Source organism: Antechinus flavipes, chromosome 3 (genome assembly GCF_016432865.1).
Source record: "Antechinus flavipes isolate AdamAnt ecotype Samford, QLD, Australia chromosome 3, AdamAnt_v2, whole genome shotgun sequence".
Classification (NCBI taxonomy): domain Eukaryota; kingdom Metazoa; phylum Chordata; class Mammalia; order Dasyuromorphia; family Dasyuridae; genus Antechinus; species Antechinus flavipes.
In genome coordinates this window covers 212,741,751-212,767,948 of record NC_067400.1, presented here as the reverse complement: position 1 = coordinate 212,767,948, position 26,198 = coordinate 212,741,751, and the positions used below count along the sequence as shown (strand labels likewise).

The following is a 26,198-nucleotide window of genomic DNA, read 5'->3' as shown; positions in this document are numbered from 1 at the left end:
GATCATCCAGTGAACCTGAATGAGAGCGTTGTGGATTTTGGCAAATCACTTCACTTCATTGATTTAGTTGCATTTGTAACATTTTGAAATAATAAAATACTTGGAATGTCTAGTAGGTCAGCCAGAAAACAAATTCTTCTTGAGTTATATCAGAAGTAATATATCAGAAGTAAAGTTTATAGAAGAGTAATGAGGTGAGAATTATCATGGTGAATAAATGAGTTTTAAAAATGTGTCTGTTAAGTTCTTACTACGCACCAAGATCGTGTTAAGTGATAAAAGTAGTAAAGCACTAAAAGTGTCAAGAATGGTGAATTGGGAACCTTGGGAGAATTGATCAAAATACCCCATTTATTGATGGTGGAAGAGTTGATTCAGTCACATTCCTTATTGTTTCCAAAATTGGAAGGGAAGAGAAGGAATTAGGAAAAAGGAAAGGCAAGAGAGTTCAGAGTCAAGGGAAGAAGCACCTCTTTTGAAAAGGTAGTCAGCTGTGGTGTTCTCTCCTTTATATATAATATATGATGGTTCTCTGGGAGATGGTTTCTTGGGGAGGTTTTCTGGAGGCAGCCTTAGTTTCAGTTCAAAGTAACAATCACTTCAAACGCAGCCAGGAGTTAAATTCCAATCTTTTATTGTGTCCTTCAAAGTCTTGAGCTTCAGCCCTTAGCTCCCTCTGAATGTCTCCAGCCAGCACAAAGGTGGAATATGGAATGAATCTGTCTCCACCTCTGAGAGTGGGTTTCTGTATCTCCCAGAGTGCTCCTTGGCCCTGAGAGCTTCTTGCTTATATGCTATACACTGAATACACATCAATCATTATATCATTGGGAAACCATTATTTGTTGTAAGATTAAATCAATGCTAAACTAGATTTAAACATTGTCTCCTTAATTCCACTTAGTGGACACAGCTTAGTACCTTGTTTCAAGTTCTGGCCCATAATATCTCCTTGTAGGATCAGATCAATCATACTGAACCATGCTAAATTAGATAATTATTGTCTCTATCAATTCTAATGACTTAACACTTTGTAAGGATTCCAGCAGTCAGCAAACAGGAGAACAGAGTAATGGAAAGAGTATTGGATTTGGAGTCAAGTATGAACTGAGTTCAAATGCCACTATTTGGGATCATAAGCCTAGAGCTGCAAGAAGCCTCAGAGGCCATCTGGTTCAACTCCCTCATTAAGAAAATGAAGGCTTAAGGACATTAAATGATTTGCTCAAGGTGAAACAGAAACTCAGTATTGATTGGGTCAGGATCTGAACATTTGTAGAATTGTTCAATTAAATTGTTCAACTAAGGAAAAAAGATCGATGTTTGAAAATTGTAGTGCTAGAGAAGACTTTTCAGGGTCCCCTGAACAGCAAGAAGATCAAATCAGTGAATATTTAAAGAAATTATTTCAGACTATTCACTGGAAGGTCAAATACTGAAACTGAAGCCTAAATGCTTTGGCCATATGATGAGAAAATGGGACTCATTGGAAAAGACTTTGGTATTCAGAAGGCAAAAGGAAAAGGAGGGATGGCAGAGGACAAGATAGATACTATCATGTAAACAACAAATATGAAATTGGGCAGATTTTGAAAAATAGTGGAAAATTGAAGGATATAGTGTGCTGTAGTCCATAAAGTCACAAAGAATTGGACACAACTGAATAACTAAACAAAAACAAAATAGAGATAATAAATACCTATATAGCTAGATAGCTGTGAGATTCTGATGCAACATCTGTAAAATGTTTTGCAAACTTTCTTGTGCCATATAAAACAAAGAAATTAAGAAATCTGGTAAGCACCATTTTCAAGATGCATGTGTGGCATTTGTCAAGAAGTACAGATCTTACTACTGATGCTAAAGTTTCATCATTAATGTTATTTATTATTCTCATTTAAAGCAACAGTTTCTACTGCTGTTTACTTTTGGAAAATAATTTTTCCTAAAAATATGTAATTTTTAATGAATATCATTTGTCTTAATTATATGTTAAGTCTCCAGTTAAAGCAAAAATCATAAGGAATATTTTTTCTTTGATTACTAGGCACAGGAATTTATATTTTTACATAACACTTTGTTTCAAAAAATGAGATAAATTGGTTAATAAATTTTATTTTTTAAAATGAAGATTCCTAAAATTTTCAAATTGAGGAAACTTTCTTTCCTTATTATAGAAACTCAGTAGTGCTTCAAAAACTATATCTAACTAAAGTAAAATTTTTTTGAGAGATAATCCATGAATCTTTATGGGAAATTTATTTTTTTAAGTTAATACTGTTGAACTTTACTACCAAATTTTAAACTGTAGAAGCCTGTATACAACCATAAAAGGCAATAAATATGCCATATGGGACAGATAGATGGCACAGTGAATAGAGCACTTGAACTAGAGCCAGGAGGTTCTGAGTCTAAATTCACCCATGGGCACTTAACATTTCCTAAATGTGTGACTCTGGGCAAGTTATTTAACCCCAATTGGAAGGAGAAGAAGAAGGAAGAAGGAGGAATAATAAGAAGTAAACAGTATTGAATTGTACTGATTCATTCACACCCTTTCTTAGACTTTTTTTTTTTTTTGAGAAACCTGGTAGTAGCTTTTTTTCATAGGTGAAAGTAAGGTAACTTTTTTCTGTCTAGGCAACATTATCAAGGATTGTAGATTAATGAAGTTCAAATTAATGGTTCCATTATATTCCATAAATTGAATGATAGATTCCAAGTTATTCATGATAAGCTACAACTACCTTATTAGGAAGTAGTAGAATTATTTCAGTGTGAGTAGTGTTACTAATAATGATGGCTAGCATTTATATAGCACTTTTTGCTTTGCAGAGCACTTTATAAATAGGATCTCATTCAATCCTTACATCTTTAAGAGATAAGTCCTATTATTATTCCCATTTTACAGATGAGGAAACTGAGGTAAGCAGGTTAAATGACTTTCCAGAGTCGTGCTGCTAATTGGTATTCGAGACAGATTTTAACTCCTGTCTTCCTCATTCCAGTTCCAATGCTCTATCCAAAATATTTTTAAACACTAAAGAAAAGAATTTACTATATAATTCTTTTTTTTCCATTTCATTACTTCTCCAGAATGTCTCTCTCCAAAAGTCTTGACACCAGATGTTTAGTCTGACCATATCTTTTCATTCAAGTCCTGGTTATAAACTCAGCTCCTTTAGGAATTCTTTGATGATTACTTCCAACTTTATTCCCATAACTTTTTCTCCTCTTTAGATCCCCCAGTACCCTAAAAAAAAAGAGAAAATTGGGGCAAATACTTTAATACTTGAATTTGTTTTATCTTTCTTGGTTAAGAACATGTATAAAGATCTCTCTGTCACATGTCAAAATAATTCCTAATAATTATATACATTTGGATTCTAGTGTTTAGAAGATGCAAATAATGGGTAAAAATTGAGATTAAGATTGCTGGAGCTTTATTGTATAGGATTATAGCATAATTTATGGTCAATTTTATCCAGTTTTTTCTTTTTAAAGGAGTTTTATAATTAAAATATTGTAAAAAATAACTCAATAAAATGAATAAGACTATTATCTCTCCAAGGGCTATAACGTTGTCATATTTGTCTTTGTGTCCATCCCCATAATAATAATGATTATTATTATTAATTAGCAGAGTTCAAATTAATGGTTTTATAATATTATATAAATAATTTAAAGATAATTTAGAATAATAGTAATTTTTCTATTACAGCTAACATTTATGTAATGTTTACTATGTTATAGATATTGGGCTAAGTGTTTTACAATTATCATTTCATTTGATCCTTACAACAACCCTGGCAAGTTGTTATTATTATCTCCCACTTTACATATGGGGAAAGTGAGGTAGACAGAAATTAAATCATTGCCCAGGATCATACACCTACTTAGTATCTGAGGTTTTCCTTACTCCAGGTCTAGTACTCTATATACTGACACATCTATCCAGGGCTTGATAACTTTATTTAGGAGCACATAATGAGTTAACTGCAATCAACTATTGCCTCTTGACACATAATATCTGTGTGGCCCTGATATGTCTCTTAAGCTGTTAATGTCCTTCTCAACTCTTTCAGACTGAGTTGCAGAGCAGATATGATCTGCTTTGGCAGAGGGAATTTCCTCTCTGAGAATATAATATTTTATGCCAATGAAATCAAAAGTCCAGTCCAAAAACAGACAAAATTGCATTAATGAGCTTATCAGGTACTACAGGCTATTGTATTTATTCTCTCAGCACATTATCTCCCTTTAACAGAATATATGTAACTAGATGGCATAGTGCATAGAGTACTAATTTGGAAAGTGTTCAATTTCATGAATCCAAATCCAGCCTCAGATATGTATTAGTTGTGTGACCCTAGCCAAGTCACTTAATACTGTTTGACTCACATTGTTCATCTCTAAAATTGGCTAGAAAAAGAAATGGCAAACTATTGCAGTATCTGCCAAGAAAACTCCAAATGGGGTCACAGAGAGTCAGACATTGGCTGAATCCCCTCAAGACAATCTTTTTTTCCCTTCCCTTGTTCTAAAGAATTGAATTTTTGGGTAGGATACTTAACTGGATGGGGAAGGGGGGTAGTGAGGAGGAGGGATGTTAAATAATCAGGACAGTCAAATTATTTATTTGCCTCAAAAGTGTTACCAAACTATGATGTCTAAAGAACAGTGGCAGAAATGATAAAAGATGTAATATGCCCTTTGTAAAAAATACCTCATCCATATATAGATCACCAGGGACATCTGTTAGAGCTATGAAGGACCTGCTGAGTGATGTGATAAGTGGGAAGAACTCTAGCTGATGAGCTTTGCCTGCAGGAGCAGGTGTTACTCTAGGCAACAGGAGTTACTAATTACCAAAGGAGGTTTCAGTGAATGAGAGACCATGTTGCCAGCCAAAAACACATTCAAATGGAATTAAAGCAACAGCAGAATCCTGGAATTGTCTTCTTTGTAATAGATGGTTAAATATAATTTTACTATGGCACTGTCTATGGAATATAATTTTGTCAGATGAAATTTTTGAAAGAATGAGAAACTTTGTTTTTCCAACCTTAGAGTTGATGATGGTGAGATAAAAATTTTAAAATATATATATGAATTAATTCTGAAGCAGTAACTACTCACCACCAAATTTCATCAAGAATTCATTTTTTAAAAAATCCAAAAAAAAACAGCAAATAGTGATTTGGAGTTAGGAATACAAAACCCTTAGATAATTTACTGAATATTTAAGGGTATGTGGATATTGTATGTAGTTCTGTGACTTGATCTGGGTTAAATATTGTTTTATGTTCATAGTTGATTGTGATATTGTTTTGACATTCTAGTCCAAGGGTTTTGAAGTCCCTGGTATATTTTATGCTAAACCTTTGGTTCTAGTCACCAAAAAGATTAATATTTGCTTGGTTTCACTCCAGTTTTATTTCTTACAGTGGCTTTTAAGAACCTCATGTAGCAAGAGCCTAAATTATTGGTAAATTGAAAGCATTATAGAGTTAATACCACATCTGAACAAACAACTTAGCCCTGGGATCCTTACTTAAATATAAAAAGAAAACTAATGAAAGCAAGAGTAATCTGCTGTGGATCAGAGCACTTTGATTTTTTTTTTTTTTAAGATGCCTAAGGAAAATATACTAATGATGTCTGAGTATTGGCTTATGTTAAAGAGCTTTTTTCCAAGAGGAACAGACATGCATGTACTTTTATTATTCTCTCTCTCACTCTGTCTCTGTCTGTCCCTCTCTATTTCTATCTGTCTGTCTGTCTCTCTCTCTCTCTCTTTCTGTCTCTGTCTGTCTCTCAAAGACAAACACAAATTACAGACATCTTTAGTTCTGCATTTGTTCATTCATTCAACAGATATTTATTACACTGAGAAAATGGTAGGTATCATATAATAGTAGAAAGTCATTGACACATAGGAACTTAATATATAGAGGTAGCTTAATACTCAAATGATGGTATAATGCTTTCTTTATGATAGAATTAGACATAGTTTTTTAAAAGAAGAAATTATGTAAAGCCATTAACAATTAATAAAGATAATTAAGCATTCTTGGTACATTAAAATTTCTTTTATAAAAGACTTTTCAAGAATATAGTTGTCATGTGAATTAAGACATACTAAAAAGTCTTGGGACTATATTACATATGAGTAAATCCAAAGTTTTAAAATTTATCTTTTTCTTCAATGATGATTTTTGCTGATATTCAGAGATTAAGACATAAAGAAGTAAGGGGGAAGGGGAGAAAGAAAAGTGGTATAGTGGACTTGTTGATATTTTGTTTATGCACTCAATTCTTGTTACATACTTATTACAAGAACAAAGAACAATGTTTTTGCAAATCCAGGAGATTACTCTAGTTATGGAAAATGAAGGCGCACTTAATGTAATTTATTTGCCCGCCTCTTTAATCTTCCCTGCTAGGTTATAATTATAATAACACAGATGTATATAGTATTTTGAAAAGGTTTAGTTTACAAAGTACTTTTGTCATAGCAATCTTTCCTTCCTCCCTCTCTCTCTTCCTTCCTTCCTTCCTTCCTTCTTTCCTTCTATCCTACTTTCCTTCCTTCCTTCCTTCTTTCTTTCCTTCCTTCCTTCTTTTCTCTCTCCCTTCCTCCCTTCCTTCTTTCTTTCTTTCTTTCTCCCTCCCCTCAAAGATTTCCAAAATCCCTTCCAGTTTTAAATCGTATAATCATAACTCTGCCAAGGTGATTCAGTAGATAGATTTACTAGACTTGACAATCAAAAACACCTGAGATCAAATCCTGGCTAAGTCACTTACTGGGTGTATGACCTTACACAAATCATTTAACTTTAGATTTAGCTTCCTCTGTAAAATAGAGATCATATTCAAGAATCAAATGAGATAAGTTATGTGAAGAGCTTTGCAAAGCTTGAAGCATTATATAAATTTCAGCCATTATTATTGGGGATATTAAAAAGAAAGGAATTCTTCTTTCCCCTTCTCAGTAAATTTCAGTGGCACTCTATTTCCTTCCACATCAGGTATAAAATTCCCTTTGTGATCTTTAAAGCCCTTCATGAGCTGACTCCTTCTTACCATGACAGTCTTTACTCCATCTGCATACACCATGATCTAATATCACCAACCATCTTGCTGACCTTTTATCTCCTAACTCCCTAGTTTTCCCTTTTAAAATATATTTTGTTTTTCGCCACTTACATGTTAAAATAATTTTTAAAACTTTTTAAAGTTTTGAGTTCCAAATTCTATTCTTGCCTCCTCTTCACCCCTTCCTCCTCCCTGACATGGTAGTCCAATATAGTTTATACATGTGCAGTCATGTAAAACACTTCCATATTAATCATTTTCTACAGAAAAGAAGGAAGGAAGGAAGGAAAGAAGAAAGGAAGGAAGGAAAGAAAAAAAATAGTGTGTTTCATTCTGTATTCGGACTGTATCAGTTCTTTCTCTGGAGGCAGATAACATGCTTCATCATAAGACCTTTGGAATTGTTTTGGATCATTGCATTGCTGTGAATTGCTGTTCAGTTATTCATCAAAGTATATTGCTGTTGCTATGTGCAATGTTCTCCTAATTCTGCTCACTTCACTGTATCAGTTCATGTAAATATTTTCAGGTTTTCTGAAATCATTCTTCTCATTTCTTACAGCACAGTAATATTCCATCACAATCATGTATCACAGCTTGTTTGGCCATTCTCTAGTTGATAGGTACATTTCTCTCAAATTTTAATTCTTAGTTACCACAAAAAGAGCTACTGTAAATGTTTTTGTACAAATAGGTGCTTTCCCCTTTTTTGGATGTCTTTTCACTTGCTGTCTTACTTGGCTATTGTGTCTTCCTTCCTCATCTCTAATTCCTTAGTTCCTTCAAGTCTCCATTTATATAACACCTGGAAAAGACCTTTCCTAATACTCCCAACTCCATTGCCTTTCTCTGAGATATATAAATCTTGTATATACACAATTGTGTGCATTTTGTTTCTCCTATTAGAATATGAATTCCTTGAAAGGCAGGAACTGTGTATATTAAATGTTTGTTGATTGACTCAGAAAAATGAAAACAGGGCTAAAGATAAGGGAACTTAGAGCTGTCTGGCAAGGAAAACAGAAGCTTTCTCCTTAATCCATTTGTTCAATTAGTCTGTGTTAAAGAATAAAAGGTTTCTGGAAGATCCAACTTCTTGTTTTATATTAATTGTATGCTTTCATTAATTTTAACTGTTTGATTTTTTTTAACCAAAAAATGAAATATGGATTCTGAAGAAAATGCAAATGATAAGTTCCAGGAAAAAATGTAGACTTAAGAAACATCATTGGAATAGATGTTTAGCCTCTACAGTTAGTTTGTTGAAGGGAAAGGTCCTCATTTATATTTGTTTTATATAATAGAAATAACATAAATTTGGTTCTATAACAGGAAACTCAAATAAGCTACAGCTACCAGTCTAGGACCTTTTCTTGACCTTATGTACAACTTTAGTCATCTTTCACTTCTGTGTGAGGTGCTTTGTCCTTCTGATCAGACTCAGTCTTCAATGTCTGCAGATGAAGAGAGGTCTCCCTATGTCAACTTGCACTGAAACATGACTCATGGTGATATTTTTCTTAGATTTCCTGATCAGTTCTTGATCTGTGGAGTTGTTTTGAAGGATGTTGGTTGTATTTTTTTTTTCCTGCTTCTTGGCTATCTTGGCCCAAATCCCTTTTTTGAATCCTTTGAAAATCAAATCATTCTCATTTGCCACTTGGACAATCAGAGATTGACTAACAGAGATAAAGAAAAGATATAAGGGATTATGTTCTTGTACTAAATCAAAAAGAATGTCTCAACAGGAATCTTATAAGTGGTCAATTCATTTCAAGTTTCAAGTTTTGATGGCCTTTGCTTCTCTTAGCAACTGATATTATAATATTATTGCATCAGTTCATAAAGAGCAAAACAAGGTCAAGACTTTCTTCCCACTCTTAATGGCTACTACACCTGGACAAATTTCTTAAATCCCTAAGTTTCCCTAAACATTTTTTCAGTACTATAAGTTACATAAGAAATATAACTCTTTAGTGATTTCCTTAACCAACAATCCCATACATAAAAGAAATTACAGATTAGTACTACAACAGAAGACATCTCTGTAGAGACTTGAAAAATGATTATTCAAATAAGGAGGACCCCTTTGTATTTAGGCCTATTTTAGCTTTATTAACACAATGTTATACTTAATCCTTTGTGTCATCTATCATTTTTCTATTTATCAGAAACAAAGAGGGCTTAGTCTGTTTACAAATGTAATTGTAAAGTATGCAATATCAAGTGAAATTTAAACATTACTAAATATTGTCATATTTTAGATTATCCTTGTCTTTGACCTATAACCAATTCCTACTTTCCTGACACATTTCCTTAATGTGAATAATAAAGAATTGACATATATAATAAGAAGAAGTGAATAGAGTATACAAACTATAGGCCATAGAGTATGAATTTTATTCCTGATAATATTCTACCAATGTATTATTAAAGGCATGGCTAATGAACATTTAGAAAAGACAGAGGTGATCACAGAGTCAGCATATCTCCAAGAGTAGGTCATAAAAGACTAAAAATATTTTCTCTCCTAGATTGATTACTAGAATAATAAGAATTAGTAGACTAATTTCATTTCCCTTCCTTAACTAGTTACTAGACTGACATAAGGTAATGTCATACTTTTAGCTCACCTAGATTTTAGTAAAGCATTTGACCTCCTTGTCTTATTCCTTTGGATAGAACCAAATAATATGGTAAAGTTAGGTGGCTTCAAAGCTAGTTGGAGAATGAAACCATAAGAGTTTGATGTTTCCTTGAAAAAATCACTACAGAATATTATTTAGAGAGAAATCTGTGTTTGTTCCCATGCTATCTGATTCTTTGATAAGTGATTTGGATAAAGATAAACATAACAGTTTTATCAAATATTCCAAAAATAGGAGGGATAGCTGACACTGTATGACAGGGTCAGGATGTCCAAAGATCTGGATAGATTAGAATACTGGACCGAATTTCATCAGATAAAATTATATAAAAATAAATATTGAGTTTTGCACTTGAGCTCAAAAATAGCTACATCATAAATACAAGTATATCTAGGCAAGCATCTGTCTGAAAAAGACTTAAGTTTCAGCATGCTGTAATAAGCTCAGTAGGATTCAGCACCATGATGTATCAGCCTAAGAAGTTACTGTAAACTTCAAGTGTAACAAGAGAAGCATCATCCAAGACTAAGAAAGTCAGATTCCTGGTCTATTTTGCCCAGGCTATACACAATTAAGAGTGTTGTGTTCAGTTTGGAGCTCTCCAGTTTAAGAAGGAAATCAATAAACTGTAATGTGTTGAGAGGAAGGTAAACAGAATGCTAAAGGGTTTCATATTCTTGCCACATGAGGCTCATGTTAAAGGACTTGAGAATATCCTAAAGAAGAGAAGGTTTAGGGGAATTAGAAGAGGTTTCTTTAAGCATTTGAAGCTCTATCATGAGAAAAGATTACACTTGCTCCTCTGAGTCCCAGGGAAGCATACCTAGGATTAATGGGTGAAAGTTGCTGAGAAATTGACTCAGATTCATTGTGAGGAAAAATTTTTCTCATAATTGGAGCTGTCTTAAAGTGGAATAAACTGCTTGAGGTTTCCTTTCACTGGAGAACTTCAGGGACTGGAGTACCATTTGCTTGTTACACTTAGAAGGGATTCATTTTTCCATGTGAACAAATTGAACTAGATGGCCTTTGGTGTCATTTTATCATTGAGATGTTGTCATTGTGCATGCCCTCAGGAAAATGTTATCTCCATTTTAACATGTTCTAGAAGGGGAGAAAAGATACAGTATTATATCTGTTATCATCTATTTATACAATAAAAATACTAGCCAGAAAACTATTTCATGCCTAACATAACACCATCTGCATGCAGACATTTGAAGATATTATTTTAATGGTCATTTTGGAGCATAGTAATCTACAAAGCCCAGTGAAATGTAATTTTTTTAAGTTTGTTTTCAATCATTATTGCTTACAAATTTCTTTTGTGTATGTGTATGTGTATGTGTGGGGTCTGTTTCTTACTGAGTTCTACGCTTATGAAATGCATATTTTTTTATTAGTGATACATACTCTCAATGTAGAATATATCTGGGCATATACAAGTAACATCCTAGAATAGTTATTATGAACTAAGTGGATAGACAATTTCATGTCAGATGTTAATAATTTTAATGTGTGTACATACTCATGTCTCTCATCTTTCTCCATAATTCCTTAAGTAAAAACAATCAGAGGAGGTAGTATACCAATTGCTGTTCTTTTTTTCTCCTTTTTTTTTTTTTAACAGAGGGTGGATCATACTTCTTATAAACCTCATCATTTTGAGGTGGGGCTAAGATGAGCATAACCAGCGACGAAGTGAATTTTTTGGTATATCGTTATCTCCAGGAGTCAGGTAAATTATTCATCTTTCAGTCAGTAAGCAGCATTTCTTGAATCAACTGTGTACAGTGTTCTGTTAAACCAAAGGATAAAATAAAAGATATCCCTTTTCCATGACTGTCTGTGGGTATAGGATCCAGACCATGACAAAAGGTATGCATCCCCCATTCCAACAACGTGTCTTTGATTAGAATAAAAAGCACAAATAGAAAGCATCCTGAATAAAGGATGTGCATTGGTTTGTTTGTTTTTTTTAATGAGATGATGGTGAAGAAATTTATAAATTAATTCTTTATTTACTGATCTCTTAAAATAATTTTTAGCACCAGTTTGGGAAGAGAAGAAAAGGATATAAATTCATGTTCCATTGATTTCCTCACTGCCCTAGCAGGGAGACTTTTATACCATAGCAAATAGTGGAATTGGAATCAGGAGTATTTAGATTTGAATCCTATTTCTAACACTTACTAGTCATGTGACTCTGGGCAAATCATTTCATTTCTCTGAAGCTCAGTTTTTTCATTTGTAAAACAGGGTTAATAATAACTTTGTTGGACTAACTACCTCATGGTGTTTTTCTGAAGAGCCAATGAGGGTCAGTCTATAAACACTTTGCAATGTCTAAAATATTATGTAAATGTAAGTTATTCTTATCACCTAGTTAGTGATCCTTCCTTTACTTCACCCAGGAGTCATGCCTTTTACCAATGTGATCTGATTTTTTTTTTTTTTTTTGACTATACTTTTGATTTTCCTCAACAAGATTTTATATATGGAAAGTAAGTGGAGTCATTCAATAAAATGCTTAGGCAGAGACAAACCTCTTTTTGCCACCAATTGCTGAGCAATTTGGTACTGTATGGTAGAAAAATTATTGGACTACAAAGTTCAAACTCTTAGATTTTAATTCTGGCCATGACATTAGCTATATGGTTCTTGGATGGGTGTGGCCTTCATCAATAAAGTTAAAAGATTGGACTGGAAGATTCTGAATTCCAAGCTCCAATATTTTTATATCATGTCATAGTATTTTCTCCACTAATATGTGTATTATCAGATTAGAATTCAGTATAGTTTTTTTTCAAAGATTCAACAAACATCACTTTATGCGGACCCTGTTCTAAGAAAAAATTTTATAGAGAAATAATATATTATCTTATGATGAAATTTTTGAGATTAAAAGAAACATTTGCTAGAGGTTTGTATATGTATATTTATATACACACTTTGAGAGACAGAGACAAAACCAGAAATAAAGAAAACTACAGAAAGAAATCTGTGTAGATAAAATATTACTTACTTTTGAACTTTCCTTATTTTCTAGTAATTAGAGATATATTTCCTTCTTGAAAGTATTCATCCCATAGATATAAAAATCACACTTAATACAAAATGTTATAGGTGAAAGACTGGAACTGCTCTTGCCCTTGGCTTTTGTGGTACATCTGAGGGATAGAGAGTCAAAGAAGTTTAGTTTTCATTTTGATTAGACAAATAGGAAATTCTCTGCATCTAGAGAATGAAGAGAGAACTTGATTGTACACATTGTACTTCAGGAATAAGGTGCTGTAATGTAACATACTTTTGTGGGTAAACAAAAAATTCTTTTTTCTTCCTGTTTTGAAAACAATTGACTCCCTCTTTTTTTCTTTATTCATTTGTTTACATTTATCATCTTTTTACAATGATTTTAAAGATAGTTGTTGAATATAGGTCATAAATGTGGGTTTAGTGTTTAGAAATAACATATTGATTTTTTTTCTGATTTATAAATAATTTTAAAAAGAAGCTGTGTATTGAATTCATATTTATCAAGAGAGCCTCAAGCCTTCTAATCTAAACACTATGTGCACTTTAATACCAAAATTGAAGGCCACACAGAATTTTTGGGCTGCTTCTTACTTTAAAAAAAAAAAAAAAAAAAAAAGAGGGACTTTTTCTTATTTAGGTACTTGTATATGTGGGCTGGTATGTTGGTCTTAAATCGAGACATAATATTCAGCTCTTTCAACAAGCATTTATTTAAAGTAGCAAGTATCTCTTGGTTGGGGAGAGGTAGGAGGAGGGAAGAAAAAGAAATTTACATGATAATTTTATTGTATGTTTGAAAGGAATAATAAGTTGTGCACAGTAGACTTGCAGTTTCATGTTTAATCATCTTTTTTTGTTATGTTATGGTAATTCTTGTTTTATTCCATAAATTTAAAATAAAATAAAATAAATGAAGTAACAGGCACATCATTTTTCTCCTTTCAATTAAAGTTCTTATTTTCACTAGGAAATTGTCTTAAAAAATTTTTTATTACTATTGTAATTTTAGCAATAGATTTTCAAATTGATTTAAACCACTATTGCCTTTTCCTTTGAGAAACTTTTGTTCTCATGCTGTACTTTTCAAAACATATTTGAAGGAATTTTGAATTAATATTTTAATTAAAATTTGCTGGAAAACCCTGGGTAAATATTAGACAAATTTGCTTGCAATCAAGTTTCAGAAATTTATGCAGTAATTGGGTGTGACAGGTAGTATGGTGCCAGCACATCTGTTTTAAGGAAGCCTTTGCTTTCTGAGCAGCCCTAAGAGTGTTGTCAGCTGTTTTTCTTTTTAAAATTTGTATTTTTACCAAGGAACTGCCCTGCTTCTGAAGCTCCATAAAAATGAGCCTATTTAGAACAAGAAAACTTGAATGTTTTTAAATTGGTGCTTTAATTTCCAAATTAGAGGGCTTTGGTCCATTCATGCTTGACTTTATCTTTATACATTTAGTGAGAATTCCTGCAATTAGTACATTCTAATGTTAATCTCAAAAAACTAAGGAAAGTAAATAAGTTTTCAAGGTAATTTTTAAGAGACCATTACAATGTTTTAGTTTATTAGCAAATTTTAAAAGATAATATTTAGCATCTGTTTTCAGTGTATTAAAATTTGTTAAGAGGTGAGTTTTAGAATTTGTAAACTTGGGGAAAACCTGGAATATTTTCCAATACAGTTTCTTTCTTTTACACCTGAGGAAACTGAGGCCTTCTGACAAAGAAGTTCAAGTTAATCATTTTTCCTACCAAATCATTTGGCCAATTTTTCCAGATTGTTAATCATATTGGACTTGAGTTCAAGAAATATAGGTTTCAATTACAACTTAAGTCATGTGTAACTTGGAGAAATTCATTTAAATTCCTCTGCTTTGGTTACTTTCAACTCCATCATAAAGAAAACTTCTCCACCCCAGTTGTACTGCCTGCCTCACTGCATAAATTGCCAACGTAGTTACTAATGCACATGAAAGTGTTGAGAACTGTCCTTCTTTTAGAACTTGGAAAAAATAAAGCCACGCCAAAAAAAAAAAAAAAAAAAAAAAAGCCAATTTCACATTTGCATTGATTTTTTTTTAAAGTTACTAAAAACTGAGCTTATGTAAATTGAATATATCTTTCTTTTTAACTAAAGATCTTTAAATTGAGCTATTGTAAGTTATGAATTTATGATTTTTTAATGTAATAAAACCTAGGGTTTTGTTTTGTAGCCATTCTATTAGGATACATACAATGATGTACTTTTACTTTTTTATTTACCAGTTCTTAACCAGTCATATACAAAAATGTCATCTTTGAAACATGTACTTATAGATATGTAAAACTAGCAAGAAAAGAAAGCCAAGAAAAGTTTCTTGCTCATACTTCTTGATTTTTTTAAATGGTTGTGTATTTGTGTGCTTATGTGTGTATGCACTTATATATTTGTATGTTATCTGTCTTGATTGAATATAAATACCTTGAAGATAGGGGCTAATGTTTGGCATATTAATAGGCAACTTATAACTATATGTTAATTGATTGAATTGAATTTTGGTTAATTAATAATTTTGTTTTTCCAGTTCTTTTTTCTCTACCTTAAAGAAAGCGTTTGTATATAGTCTGGTTTACTCTGTTTTTGACATTTAGCCTAGCATATAACATTAAAGTCTGAGGAAAACTCTTAATAAAGTATGAAGGGCAACTAGATGGTACAGTGGATGCCAGGCAAGGAGTCAGGAAGTCCTGAGTTCAAATCTGTCCTCATATACTTACTAGCTGTGTGACCCTGGACATGTTACTCAACTCTGTTTGCCTCAGTTTGCTTATCTATAAAAGGAGCTGGAGAAGGAAATGGCAAACCACTGCAGTATCTTTGCCAAGAAAGCCTCAACTGGTATGTATCATGAAGAGTCAGACACAATTGAAAAATTATTGAACAACTTGTATATATTTCATATTTTTGTACTTTGTACATACATGTTTCCGCACTAGAATATAAGCTTTTTAAGGAACTATTCCATGTTTTGTCTTTGTAAATAGCAACTAGAGCAATATCTTGTATTAACAATAGCTACTTAATAAATATCTGATTAATTGAAGAAAGTACATTATAAATCTTTGTATGAGTTATTCTTGGCAAAAGCAATAATAAGGTTTGCAATGAAATGCATGTGTATATCATATATAGACACATGCACATATGTATACATTATTTGTTGTGTGACATATATATACATACATATGTGTTTGCATATATATGTATATATTTAGCTGTCCTTTAGATTATCCTGAAAGAAAAAATCTAAACTTGGCCAGTATTTGACCCAATTGATAATTTGCCAAACTAATTTTTAAAAGTAAAATGATGTTAATGTTCATTTCTCTCCATTTTTATCATATTTCCCCTTTTAAGTTTTATATAGTACTAGTTTTTTTTTTCTTTTACTAAATCTATGATTATCTTTATATAAAGAGCTAACAATGAGGAAATTCAGATGTCTCTGCAGAGAATTTCCTGTGGCTCTACTTACCCTGGGTCACCCCAATAAGGTGGAATTTGAAAATGAAGTTTCCTGATTCTAAGGCCAGATTTCTATCTATTATGCCACACTGTCTCTTACATTTCACTATATTAATATGATGTTATTTTTATCAGGTGATTTTAATAGATTTTTAAAATTAATAGTATTTTATTTTTCCCCAGTTAAATGTTAAAATCCTTTTTTAAACATTTGTCTTTTTTTTAAGTAATAAAATAATTTCTAATGGACTATTTTCATTTTAAGTATCTCATTGTAAAAAAATTCATAAAGCTAGGAAAAAAACCTAAGGACATTATTTTAATTTATGGGAAAAGAAAATCCAAATATATTCTTATGGTATATAAGAAACAAAGCAACTATAATCAGTTTTTCAGATTTTTAGTCACTTTGATGAGATCATGGATTCATTCTTTGAAAGGGTATTTATGAAAGAATGGAAGTAAATTTACACAACACAGATTATGTCATAGGATTATAGGTTTAGAGCTCAATGGAATCTTAAAGGTGATTTAACTTCATTTTGATGAAAAAACTGAAGAGAGATGTTGACCTTTCCAAGTTCACATAGAAGTAATAAATAGGAGAGATAGCCTCTGACTCCAAATACTTCATTCTCCTTAGTTAAGCTCCTTGAGGGAAAGGGCTCATTTCATTTTTGTATTATCAGGGCTCAAATACTATAAGGTGGCACTTAGTAAACTCTCTATAAATGCTTTTTTCATTCATCCTTTCACAATCTGTCATTTTGCATAAAAATCCAACAGACAAGATTAACAACTTCATTTTGTTTATTGGAGGAAATGAGTAACCAATAAAATTGAGTATCTGTACCAAAATAATTAAAATACATAATCTTATTTGGTGAAGACAGGAAAAAAGTTCATTTTCATTAGTTTTTAAAACTAAGAATAAAAATGTGGTTATATATCCAAAACAATACTAAATTAAGAAACAAGAACTCCTCATCCCCTTCTAACTTTGTAGGTGTGTGATTCTCTGATGCTCATTGTCTTAAAAGGTAGTTAAAGTGGGATAATAGATTGAGTGCTGGACCTAATGTCCAGAAGACCTGAATTCAAATGTGGCTTCAGATACTTCGCTAGCTGTGTGACCCTGATGAAGTCACTTCCCTTCTATTCCTTACTTGTAGAATGGGGATAATAATAACGCTTTCAGGGTTGTTGCGAGGATCAATATTTGTACAACAGTTTGCAAACCTTAAAGCTCTAGATAAATATTAGATCTGCTCTCTTGATGACTTCATCATTCTAAAATTTTAGTTCTTCCTCTCCCACTTTACTTGCATTTAAATGAGTATTGCATATAGAAAAAAAGAAGCAAAAGAAAAATCAAAAAAGGTGTCTTCTGGGTACTGTCTTCCCCAGAGATAGTTCAGGAAGAACAACAACCAAAAAAAATCATGATTACTCTTTAGTTTTAGGTTTTGGTGGTGTTTTGTTGTTGTTGTTAGTTTAGTTTGTTTTTTTTGTTGTTGTTGTTGCTATTGGTGTTAGATTAGTTTGTTTTTTTTCCAGAGGACTGGAAAAGATCTACAGAAGTTATTTATCCCATTGCTATGCCTCCAAGGAAAGCAAGATAACTCAAATGATCCTTGATGGTTTTCCATGATTTAAAAAAATCATATCTTTCATCTTCTGGAGGAGGAGGGCAGTTTTTGTTATTGTTGGTTGTTAGTGATGGTTATTCATTACTGTGTCTTCCACAGGTTCCCTATTCAGTGCATAAATATTGATTTGATTGCATATTTTTACATCCCTTTATGTCTGTGTAAAGAATAAAAATAGTTTGGAAACCATGTCTTACTGGGAGAGAGGGAGCTGTAAAACCTAGTTAACATAATTACCAGGTGTAGCACCAACAGAATTTGAATTTATTTTTTAATTAGTTATGGCAATCTGGTTTTAATATATAAAGCTCTGCTGACTCTTGTCTTTTTGAGGTTAATAGAATGCTCTTTTGCTGTCGCTTTTGTGATTCCTAGGAAGCTTGGTTCATAGTAATTTTGCATTTCCCACACTCCTCCCAAGATCATTTCACAATACCAGGAAGAGACAGACAGGAGCCCTTTATAAATATCTAATGCTATGTGTTTCTCCTTTTCACAAGAGGGTCATAGTACCCATCTTACACACAGGCTGTTATGATGAGAGAGCTCCTCCAAAAGTATAATGGATTTTTTTTTGTGGTCTATTTCCTCATTCCTAATTGTAGCCAATGAAGTGTCAATGAAGTCTGTCCTTTTCTGTCTCTGCTTTCTCTTTCTCTGTCTCAGTCTCTGTTTTTGCTCTCATTCTCTGTCTTGCTTTTTGTAGAAAGAAGAAAAATTCAACAAGTCTTGGTGTGATTTATCAAGTAATTAACTGTAAGATAGTGACTATGTTTCCTTTACAGCTATAATTCCACACCTCCTCCAGAATCCACATTATAGAGAAATTGCTTCCCTTTTTTAAAAAAGCACAAATCAAGTGATAATTTCACACAGACTAGAAAAGTTGCATGGGTAATCTAGTGTCATCACAAATTACAAATTGTAATTAAATATAGCTTAAGAGAAGCTTGAAAGGGTCAATCAGATGCAGAAAGGAAAAGAGAGGGTGCTCCCAGTAACTAAAGACACTCATCAAATGAATTTTAAAACAGAAGATTGGCACCAGGCTGGAGCTGTGCTGTTTTTTTCCCTGTGCCTGTAAGGGAAGTCAGAAGAAATGGGAACAGATGCTTCAACAGAAAAAGGTTTGTGCAGAATTTAAGAAGCAAGGAAAAGAAAAAAGGGAATATGAACCAGAGGCATAGGAAGTAAAAATGAAAGACAAGGATTTTGAAACAGTAGGGAAACACCCTCCCACTCCCCTAGCAATTACAGTGAATAATCTCCAGGGCACTGGTGAGTCAGCTGAATGGTTCTGGGGGTTTTTTTCACACTAACCAGTCAAGATGTGTAAGTTGCAAACTTGATGGCAGCTTTCTAATAAAAGGGAGTTGGAGGGGAAATCATTCTTCTACCTGGATCGTGGTTCATTCTTAAAAGAATCCCTAAATGTACTAGAAGAGAAATCATTTGGCCAATTTTCTACCTGCAGATATTGACATTGATGATAGAATAGAAAGTCCTTGAGGAAAAGTTTTGCATTCCCAAGAGCCCTGAATGTGTTTCATACAGGTTTATGTTAAGACCAGATCTCTTGTAGGAATCTTACAGTGAAGAAGCTCTTACTACCAATGCAGATTGGAAGGTGTCCTACAATTTATTTGTTTAATGGTTTTCAGTTGTGTCTAACTCTTTGTGACCCCATTTGGCATTTTCTTGGCAAAGATACTGAAGTAGTTTGCCATTTTCCTTCTCTAGCTCGTTTTACTGATGAGAAAACTGAAGCAAATAGGATTAAGTGATTTGCCAAAGTAGCTCCTTGCCCAAACAATTGGAAAATAAACTACTAAGTAAAAAAAAAATAGATAAATAAATAATCACATAACTTGGGGAATAGGATAAAAAGACATATGAATCAGGGTCATTTTAAAGTTTTTATTTCATAAGTTGCCATGACCAAAAAAAAGGCCTCCACAAAATGTTAATATGATATTTCATGATGGTCTAAACATAGGTTCTCAGAGATTATGGCGGCAGAGAATAAGCTTTGGTAGATGTTACCATGTTGAAAATGCTTCCAGTATGGTCTGGATTTCAGACTGAGCCTGTTGCCAACAGGATCACCATCTGGCAATGGCTTTTTTGACCATAGCAAACTATGAATCAAATGCAAATATCCTGCTAAATAAAATAATTGCTTTCATGAGGTAAATTATTCTTTGTTCTATTAAACTGCTCTTCATTTGTGGGGAGAAAAATAAGCCACTAACTTAATGTGACACAAATAATATTTTTTTTACATTTATTTTTAAGATTTGGGAGTTCTAGTTTCTCTTCTTTATTTCCCCCTACAATTAAGAAATTACATGTGAAGTTATGCAAAATATTTCTATAAAAGTCAAATTGTGAAAGAAAGCATGGATTTCACACTGTAATGAAAATAAAAACCCTCAAGAAAAAAATAAGTTAAAGAGAGAGAGAGAGAGAGAGAGAGAGAGAGATTGATTAGAGAGAGAGAGAGAGAGAGAGAGAGAGAATGTTTCAGTCTGTATTCATACACAATCAGTTCCTTCTCTGGATATGGAAAGGATTTGTCATCCTAAGTCCCTCGAGTAGTTGTAGATAATTGCACTGAGAATAGCAAAGTTATTTACCTCTGGTCATTCCAGAACATTGCTATTACTTTGTATACAGTACATTTCACTTTGCTTGAGTTCATAGAGGACTTTCCAAGTTGTAACGGTAGTGTTTTTTTCTGAAAGCATCCTGCTCATCATTTCCAATAAAACAATAATATTTCATCCCAAATATACACCACAGTTTATTGAGCTATTCCTCAATTGATGAACATCCCTTTAATTTCCATTTTTTTTGCCCTGAGAAGAGAACTGCTATGAATATTTTTTGTACATAAAGATCATTGTCCAACACTATGCTGATTCTTGTATACACAAGATGGTAGTGCTGATTATAACATGATTCAATTTCCTTAGACTGTATAAACATGGGAATGAACAACCTACTGTAGATTTGTATAGCTTGACCATGTCACATCATTCTTTATCCAGCACAATTGCCAATAGACCCAAGCACTTAAGAAACTAAATATGGCATCATACATTTGTCTAGGGCTACAGAGTTGTTTTTTCTTCTGACTGAAGGCATTTAAAAAAGTTGGCAGAGGAGAAATGAATTCCAGTTTTTATTTGCTAGATGTTGATTGCTTTTAAGGCATCCTCTTATAGCTTAAAATAAGCCTTCAAGAGGTTTGTAGTCTAGGATAATGTGCTGTAACTAAGATGAATCAGAGCTATACTTAGCAAGAGATCATACCCATTTTATATAAATTCCCTGCCTCGAGCACCACTTTGGGTTCAACCTTCACAGATAAAAAAAAGAAAAATAGAAAGCTGCTATAGCCCTGCCAAATGTTCACTGAGTAAGTCAGCAGGATATTAAGCCAAGATGTATGACTTTCCATGCATTGCTTCAGATAAAGAGAGTCCTAACTTTTTGGTACTTAGCTTAGTAGCTAGTGCAACTTGAATAGACTAGAGCCTTGCTTTCAGAGTATTAAATAAAAATCTGAAAGTATAATGAATTATTTCTTGTTTTCCAAGCATAATAAGCAGGTATTTTATAAATATCATTTTATGATCATAGACAATAAGCCAAATGAAAAATTGATACATTTTAGGTCACATATTATTACCATAAATTTTGCCAGTATTTTTCCACTTAGACAACAGTGATTGTATTCCATTTTTCAGGAATATTGTTCTGTTTCTAGATTGTTGTTTTTAAATTATAAAAGCAACATCTTTAAGAAGTTATTACCTCAATAGTAATTATAATTTACCTGAGAGTAATCTCAAACTCAACTGTATAGATTTAAAGATCAATATGACTTGAAGATATTGATAACAGTTCATGAAATATTAGATCTCAGAATCTAGATGGTTTGCCATCTTCTTTAGGTTACAGAGTGATTTATCCTGTCAGTGAGTCCACCATTAACATTATTATACTTGGGTCATTTAGAACCAATAGCAACAGTGATTTTTAGATGTGAGCATTTTCATGCTGGAATGATTCTATCTTGTTGACAGTTATTATTAGCATATGATCTTATATGTGTACTTAATAACTGTCTACTCAGGTATAATTACAACATGTATGTAAATGCTAAATACAGTTTATAGTAGAGTCATTTTGACTTACTAGAGAGAAGGTTGACCTTGTAATCAAGAAAACCTAGGTTCCAATCCTGCCCTTGACACAAACTAGCTAAATAGCCAGCTAATTGGACAAATCACTTTAATCTGCCTATGTCTGAGACAAGATTCTAAAGCTCTAAATTGACTAAGTTTTATAAGTTTCTGAATTTCATCATGGATAATTTTCCATCCTTGCCATTGTCCTTCCTTCACTGATGAAATTCACAAATCTGTCCCCTCTCAAAAAAAAAGTTTATTTCTGTATATCATTCAGAATGTCATGATATGTTGTTTATCAAAATAGTTAATGAGGATACAACAGTATCAGATCCCATACTTTGAAAATTGTATGTGACGTGTAGAAGTTTTTTCTTATGAATTTCTTTAAGGTTCTATCTCAAGCGGAACCTTAAACAGTTAGGGCTTTTTTAATATGAAAAGAGAGAGAGAAGCTTTCCAATGCAGTAGCCACTTTTACTCTATTATTCCTATCATTATGGTAAAAGAAGGCTTTTTTTTTCTGAGTAGGTAAATTTCTAACCAGTTAGTATAGACATGTAGCAGTTTGAATACAAATATAGGAAAGAGTTCTGGTAAGATCAGTTCTACATTGTTTTTATTTTCTGTTTTGTTTTGTTTTGTTTGAAAAATATCTTGAAAATTTGAACAACTTTTTTTTGTAGCAATCAATCATTTATTAAGAGACTATTATGTGCCAGGCACTGTGCGTGGAGAAAATTCTAAATATAGGGGACAGCCAGAGAAAATGCCCAGAATCAAGATATGGCATTTCTTGTTCATAGAACAACCAGGAGGTCCATGTCATAGGATTTAAGGCTATATGTTGGGGAGTATAAGTATAAAAAGTCTGGAAAGGGAAGAGGGAGCTAGGTCATGAAGGATTTTGAATGCTGATCAAAGCAGTTTGAATTTGATCCTGGAGTCAGTAGGGAACTACTTAAGTAAATCGAGTAGGGGCAAGAAGTGACTGGACCTACATTTGAGGAAAATTGGTTGTTGAATGGAGAATGGATTGGAGCAAAGCTGTTAGCCTTTTTTTAACAACCATCATCCCAGTAAGAGAAATCAAGGTATTAACCCAGTAGTATAATTGTCTTTATTTGTAGAGATTCTATTTTTCCAATATGAAATTCTATACTAAGGAATATGTCATGTAAAACATTTATAAAAACAAATTGTTGTAAAGTTTAAATCTATCATTGCACCTAAAAAAAATTCTAAAAGCACCTTTCATCTTCCCCAGATTTCTCATGTTTGCCAAACCAGCTAGTTTTTTAGTAGTGCTGAATCAGATGCCAACTGCTGGTTTAAATTGTTTTAGTGAACTGTGAAGATTGACATCTTTTTATTTTGGTAAAAATTTCTGCTTGCAAATTGGAAATTGAATGGATGTCCATCAGTTGAGAAATGGCTGAATAAGTTATGGTATATGAATGTAAAGGAATATTATTCCTGATTATAGATCAAAAATATTTTCATCTTTTTGTTATTGTTGTCTACTTGTTTTTTCCTCTTTTTTCGCCTTTTGATCTGATTTTTCTTGCTCAGCATGATGAATATGAAAATAAATTTAGAAGAATTGCATGTTTAAGCTAAAAAAAAAATCCTGCTTGCCAATAGCTCAAATTATCTATGTTGGTCCTAGTTTCTTTCTAGTTCTAGCTAAGTTTTATGTGATTGTTAGTTAGACTGAGTTTTATTTAACTCTTAGCTTGGATGTTTACCCTGTGACCTTAATCTCTGAATCTTTCCTCATCTGTAAAATGAGAACGATATTGTTGGAGATACTTTTCCATTCATAGTTATTGTTATTGGTTTTATAAAGAAAGTGTTGTATCAATTCAAACTACATGGATAAAGAAACAATCTTTCCTTTTAAATGGTTGCATAATCAGTTTTGCCAGTAATGAAGTGAAAAAAAGTTTTGTTTTTTTTTTTTATGACAATGTCATGGGGAGACAATTATATGTATTTTCCTTTACAGTTTGAAGATTTTTATTTTAGGGTTATGAAAAGTAGGCTTGTTGAAGAAAGAAAAGGAAAAATCATCTTTTATTAATACTTCATAATATTTAAGGGCTTTTGATAAAGATGTTGAAGATTGTTGAATCTTTGGTGTGAAATGATGCATTTGATCTTTTTTAAGAGTTAGGTAGAAACCATAATTTTAGATCATTAACATTTATTTTCTTTTAATTCATTTTCTTTTAAATTTTATGTATTTATCTTTAACAATTCCAAATTTTCTTTTACCCCTTCTTCACCCATTGAGAAGGCAAGCCATGTGACATCAGTTATATATATGAAATCATGCAAAATATTTCCGTAATAGCTATTGTGTCTAGATACACTGACATTGTATGGTGTATGGTTTGTATGGGTGTAAAGTAGAAATGTGTCATCACACAAAATGTGTGATTACACAAAAGCAAAATAGACATTTTAATTATATTTTTCAGGTCATTAGACACATTGGCCTTGAGTTTTGTTATTTTTTTAACAGAGTCAAATATCAACTATTTAAATGAGAGGTAGGTTAGTGAACATATATTTTAGGATTTTGCATGTAGAATCTTATTTAAAAAGTAGGTGAAAAAAATTATAACATAGATTTGTGGAATAACCATGGGAGTGATGGGGTCATGTATTGAGCACATGGCTTGCCCATCATTAAGAATTATCATTGCCATGTGATGAAAGATGATCAGTGATTGACAGAACACATTTGAGATGTAAACAACAAAGTGGACTAGGAGATTTTCTTTTAACCCCAAACCTTTATAATACAGAAGTAACATACTAATATAGAAATAATGCACCAAAGATAAAAGTTTTACTTGTCTCCTTGATCTATGACATATGGAAACAAAAAAGATTCAAATCAACAAGCAAACAAGAAAAAACCTTTGAATGATCCCATAAGACTGCACTAGCAAACCCAGGTACTTGGCACAAGCTTACAACTAAAACCAATTCCATATTGCTCCTTTGTCTTCTAGTATTATGTAGCCCCCTGGCTCTACCTAGGCTGCACCAAACTGTGACAGAACAGTCAGCATGGTTACAGCCCATCAGTGTACTTGCTGCCACAGAAGTCATTTGGGGTTTGTGAATAGTGATTTGCTTAGCATTGGAGAAAACTGGGGTATTTTGAGACCTGTCTCCTCCAAGGAGAACTCTATCAGAGGGGGGATAGAATCAAAAAATAAATAGTAGAAACTTGAAAGAAAAAAAAAACTAAAATTACCCAAGATATCAGGAAGAAGAAAACTCAAAGACTGAACATAAACAGATAAATCAACAGGGAAAATATTAACAACAGAAGGAAATATGACCTCCAGGTCTAGTGAGTGGATTCGGGCATCTATGAATAAATACTACAAAACAAAAGAAAATGATCCAAAACTTTATGAGACAGAGGACCCAAGGGAATGAGAAAAAAGTGGAACTACACATTGTTTCTGAGTGGCTCAAAAGAGAAGTAAGAGTTTTAAGAGCAGAATTTATGGTTCGCACAGTGAAAATAATGAGCAAAATAGAAAAACTCAAATCTATAATGGCAAATCTCACTAAAGAAACAAAAGAGAGGAGAAATATATTATGAATGCAAATACACAGAAATGAAGGACAATCTGGAAGAAGAGAACAAAATGTGGTCAAAGAATATGAATAATTTGTTCACAAAAGAATTGCAGAGTATTCACAGTCATGAAAGAAAGGTCCAAATTACTAATAATAAGAAAATCAAAGTTAACTTAATATTTCACTTTACATTCTGCAAATTGACAAAAATAGTGGCAATCAATGTTGGAAGGGCTGTGGAATGACAAATATGTTGGAGATATATATGTGGGTATCACCACTTTGGAAAGTAATTTGGGATTTTGCAAATAAAGTGACTAGGATGTTCATATTCTTTGAAGTTTAGGCATCATTACTGGACTTATACCCCAAAGAAGCTACCAATAAGAAGAAAGTCCTCCATGTACTCTAATGTACATATAGTAGCACCTTTTTTGTGATGGTTAAAAATTGGAAACAAAAT

General features: G+C 32.6%; 1 protein-coding gene across 12 annotated transcripts in view; it reads left to right on the top strand.

Moving 5' to 3' along the window:
* The window catches only part of TBL1X (transducin beta like 1 X-linked), a 359,711-nt gene that overhangs the window by 249,890 nt on the left and 83,623 nt on the right, over window positions 1-26,198 (top strand). For 10 of the 12 annotated variants that reach the window (XM_051984556.1, XM_051984547.1, XM_051984550.1 and 7 more), the window contains one exon: window positions 11,377-11,484. The exons of 1 other annotated variant lie outside the window; for it this stretch is intronic. In XM_051984556.1, coding sequence (XP_051840516.1) covers window positions 11,427-11,484 — 58 coding nt within the window. In that variant the 5' untranslated portion in view covers window positions 11,377-11,426. Of the gene's footprint in view, window positions 1-11,376; window positions 11,485-12,895; window positions 15,658-26,198 lie in introns of those variants that run through there. One more of the 12 variants, XM_051984557.1, reaches the window with a different exon arrangement.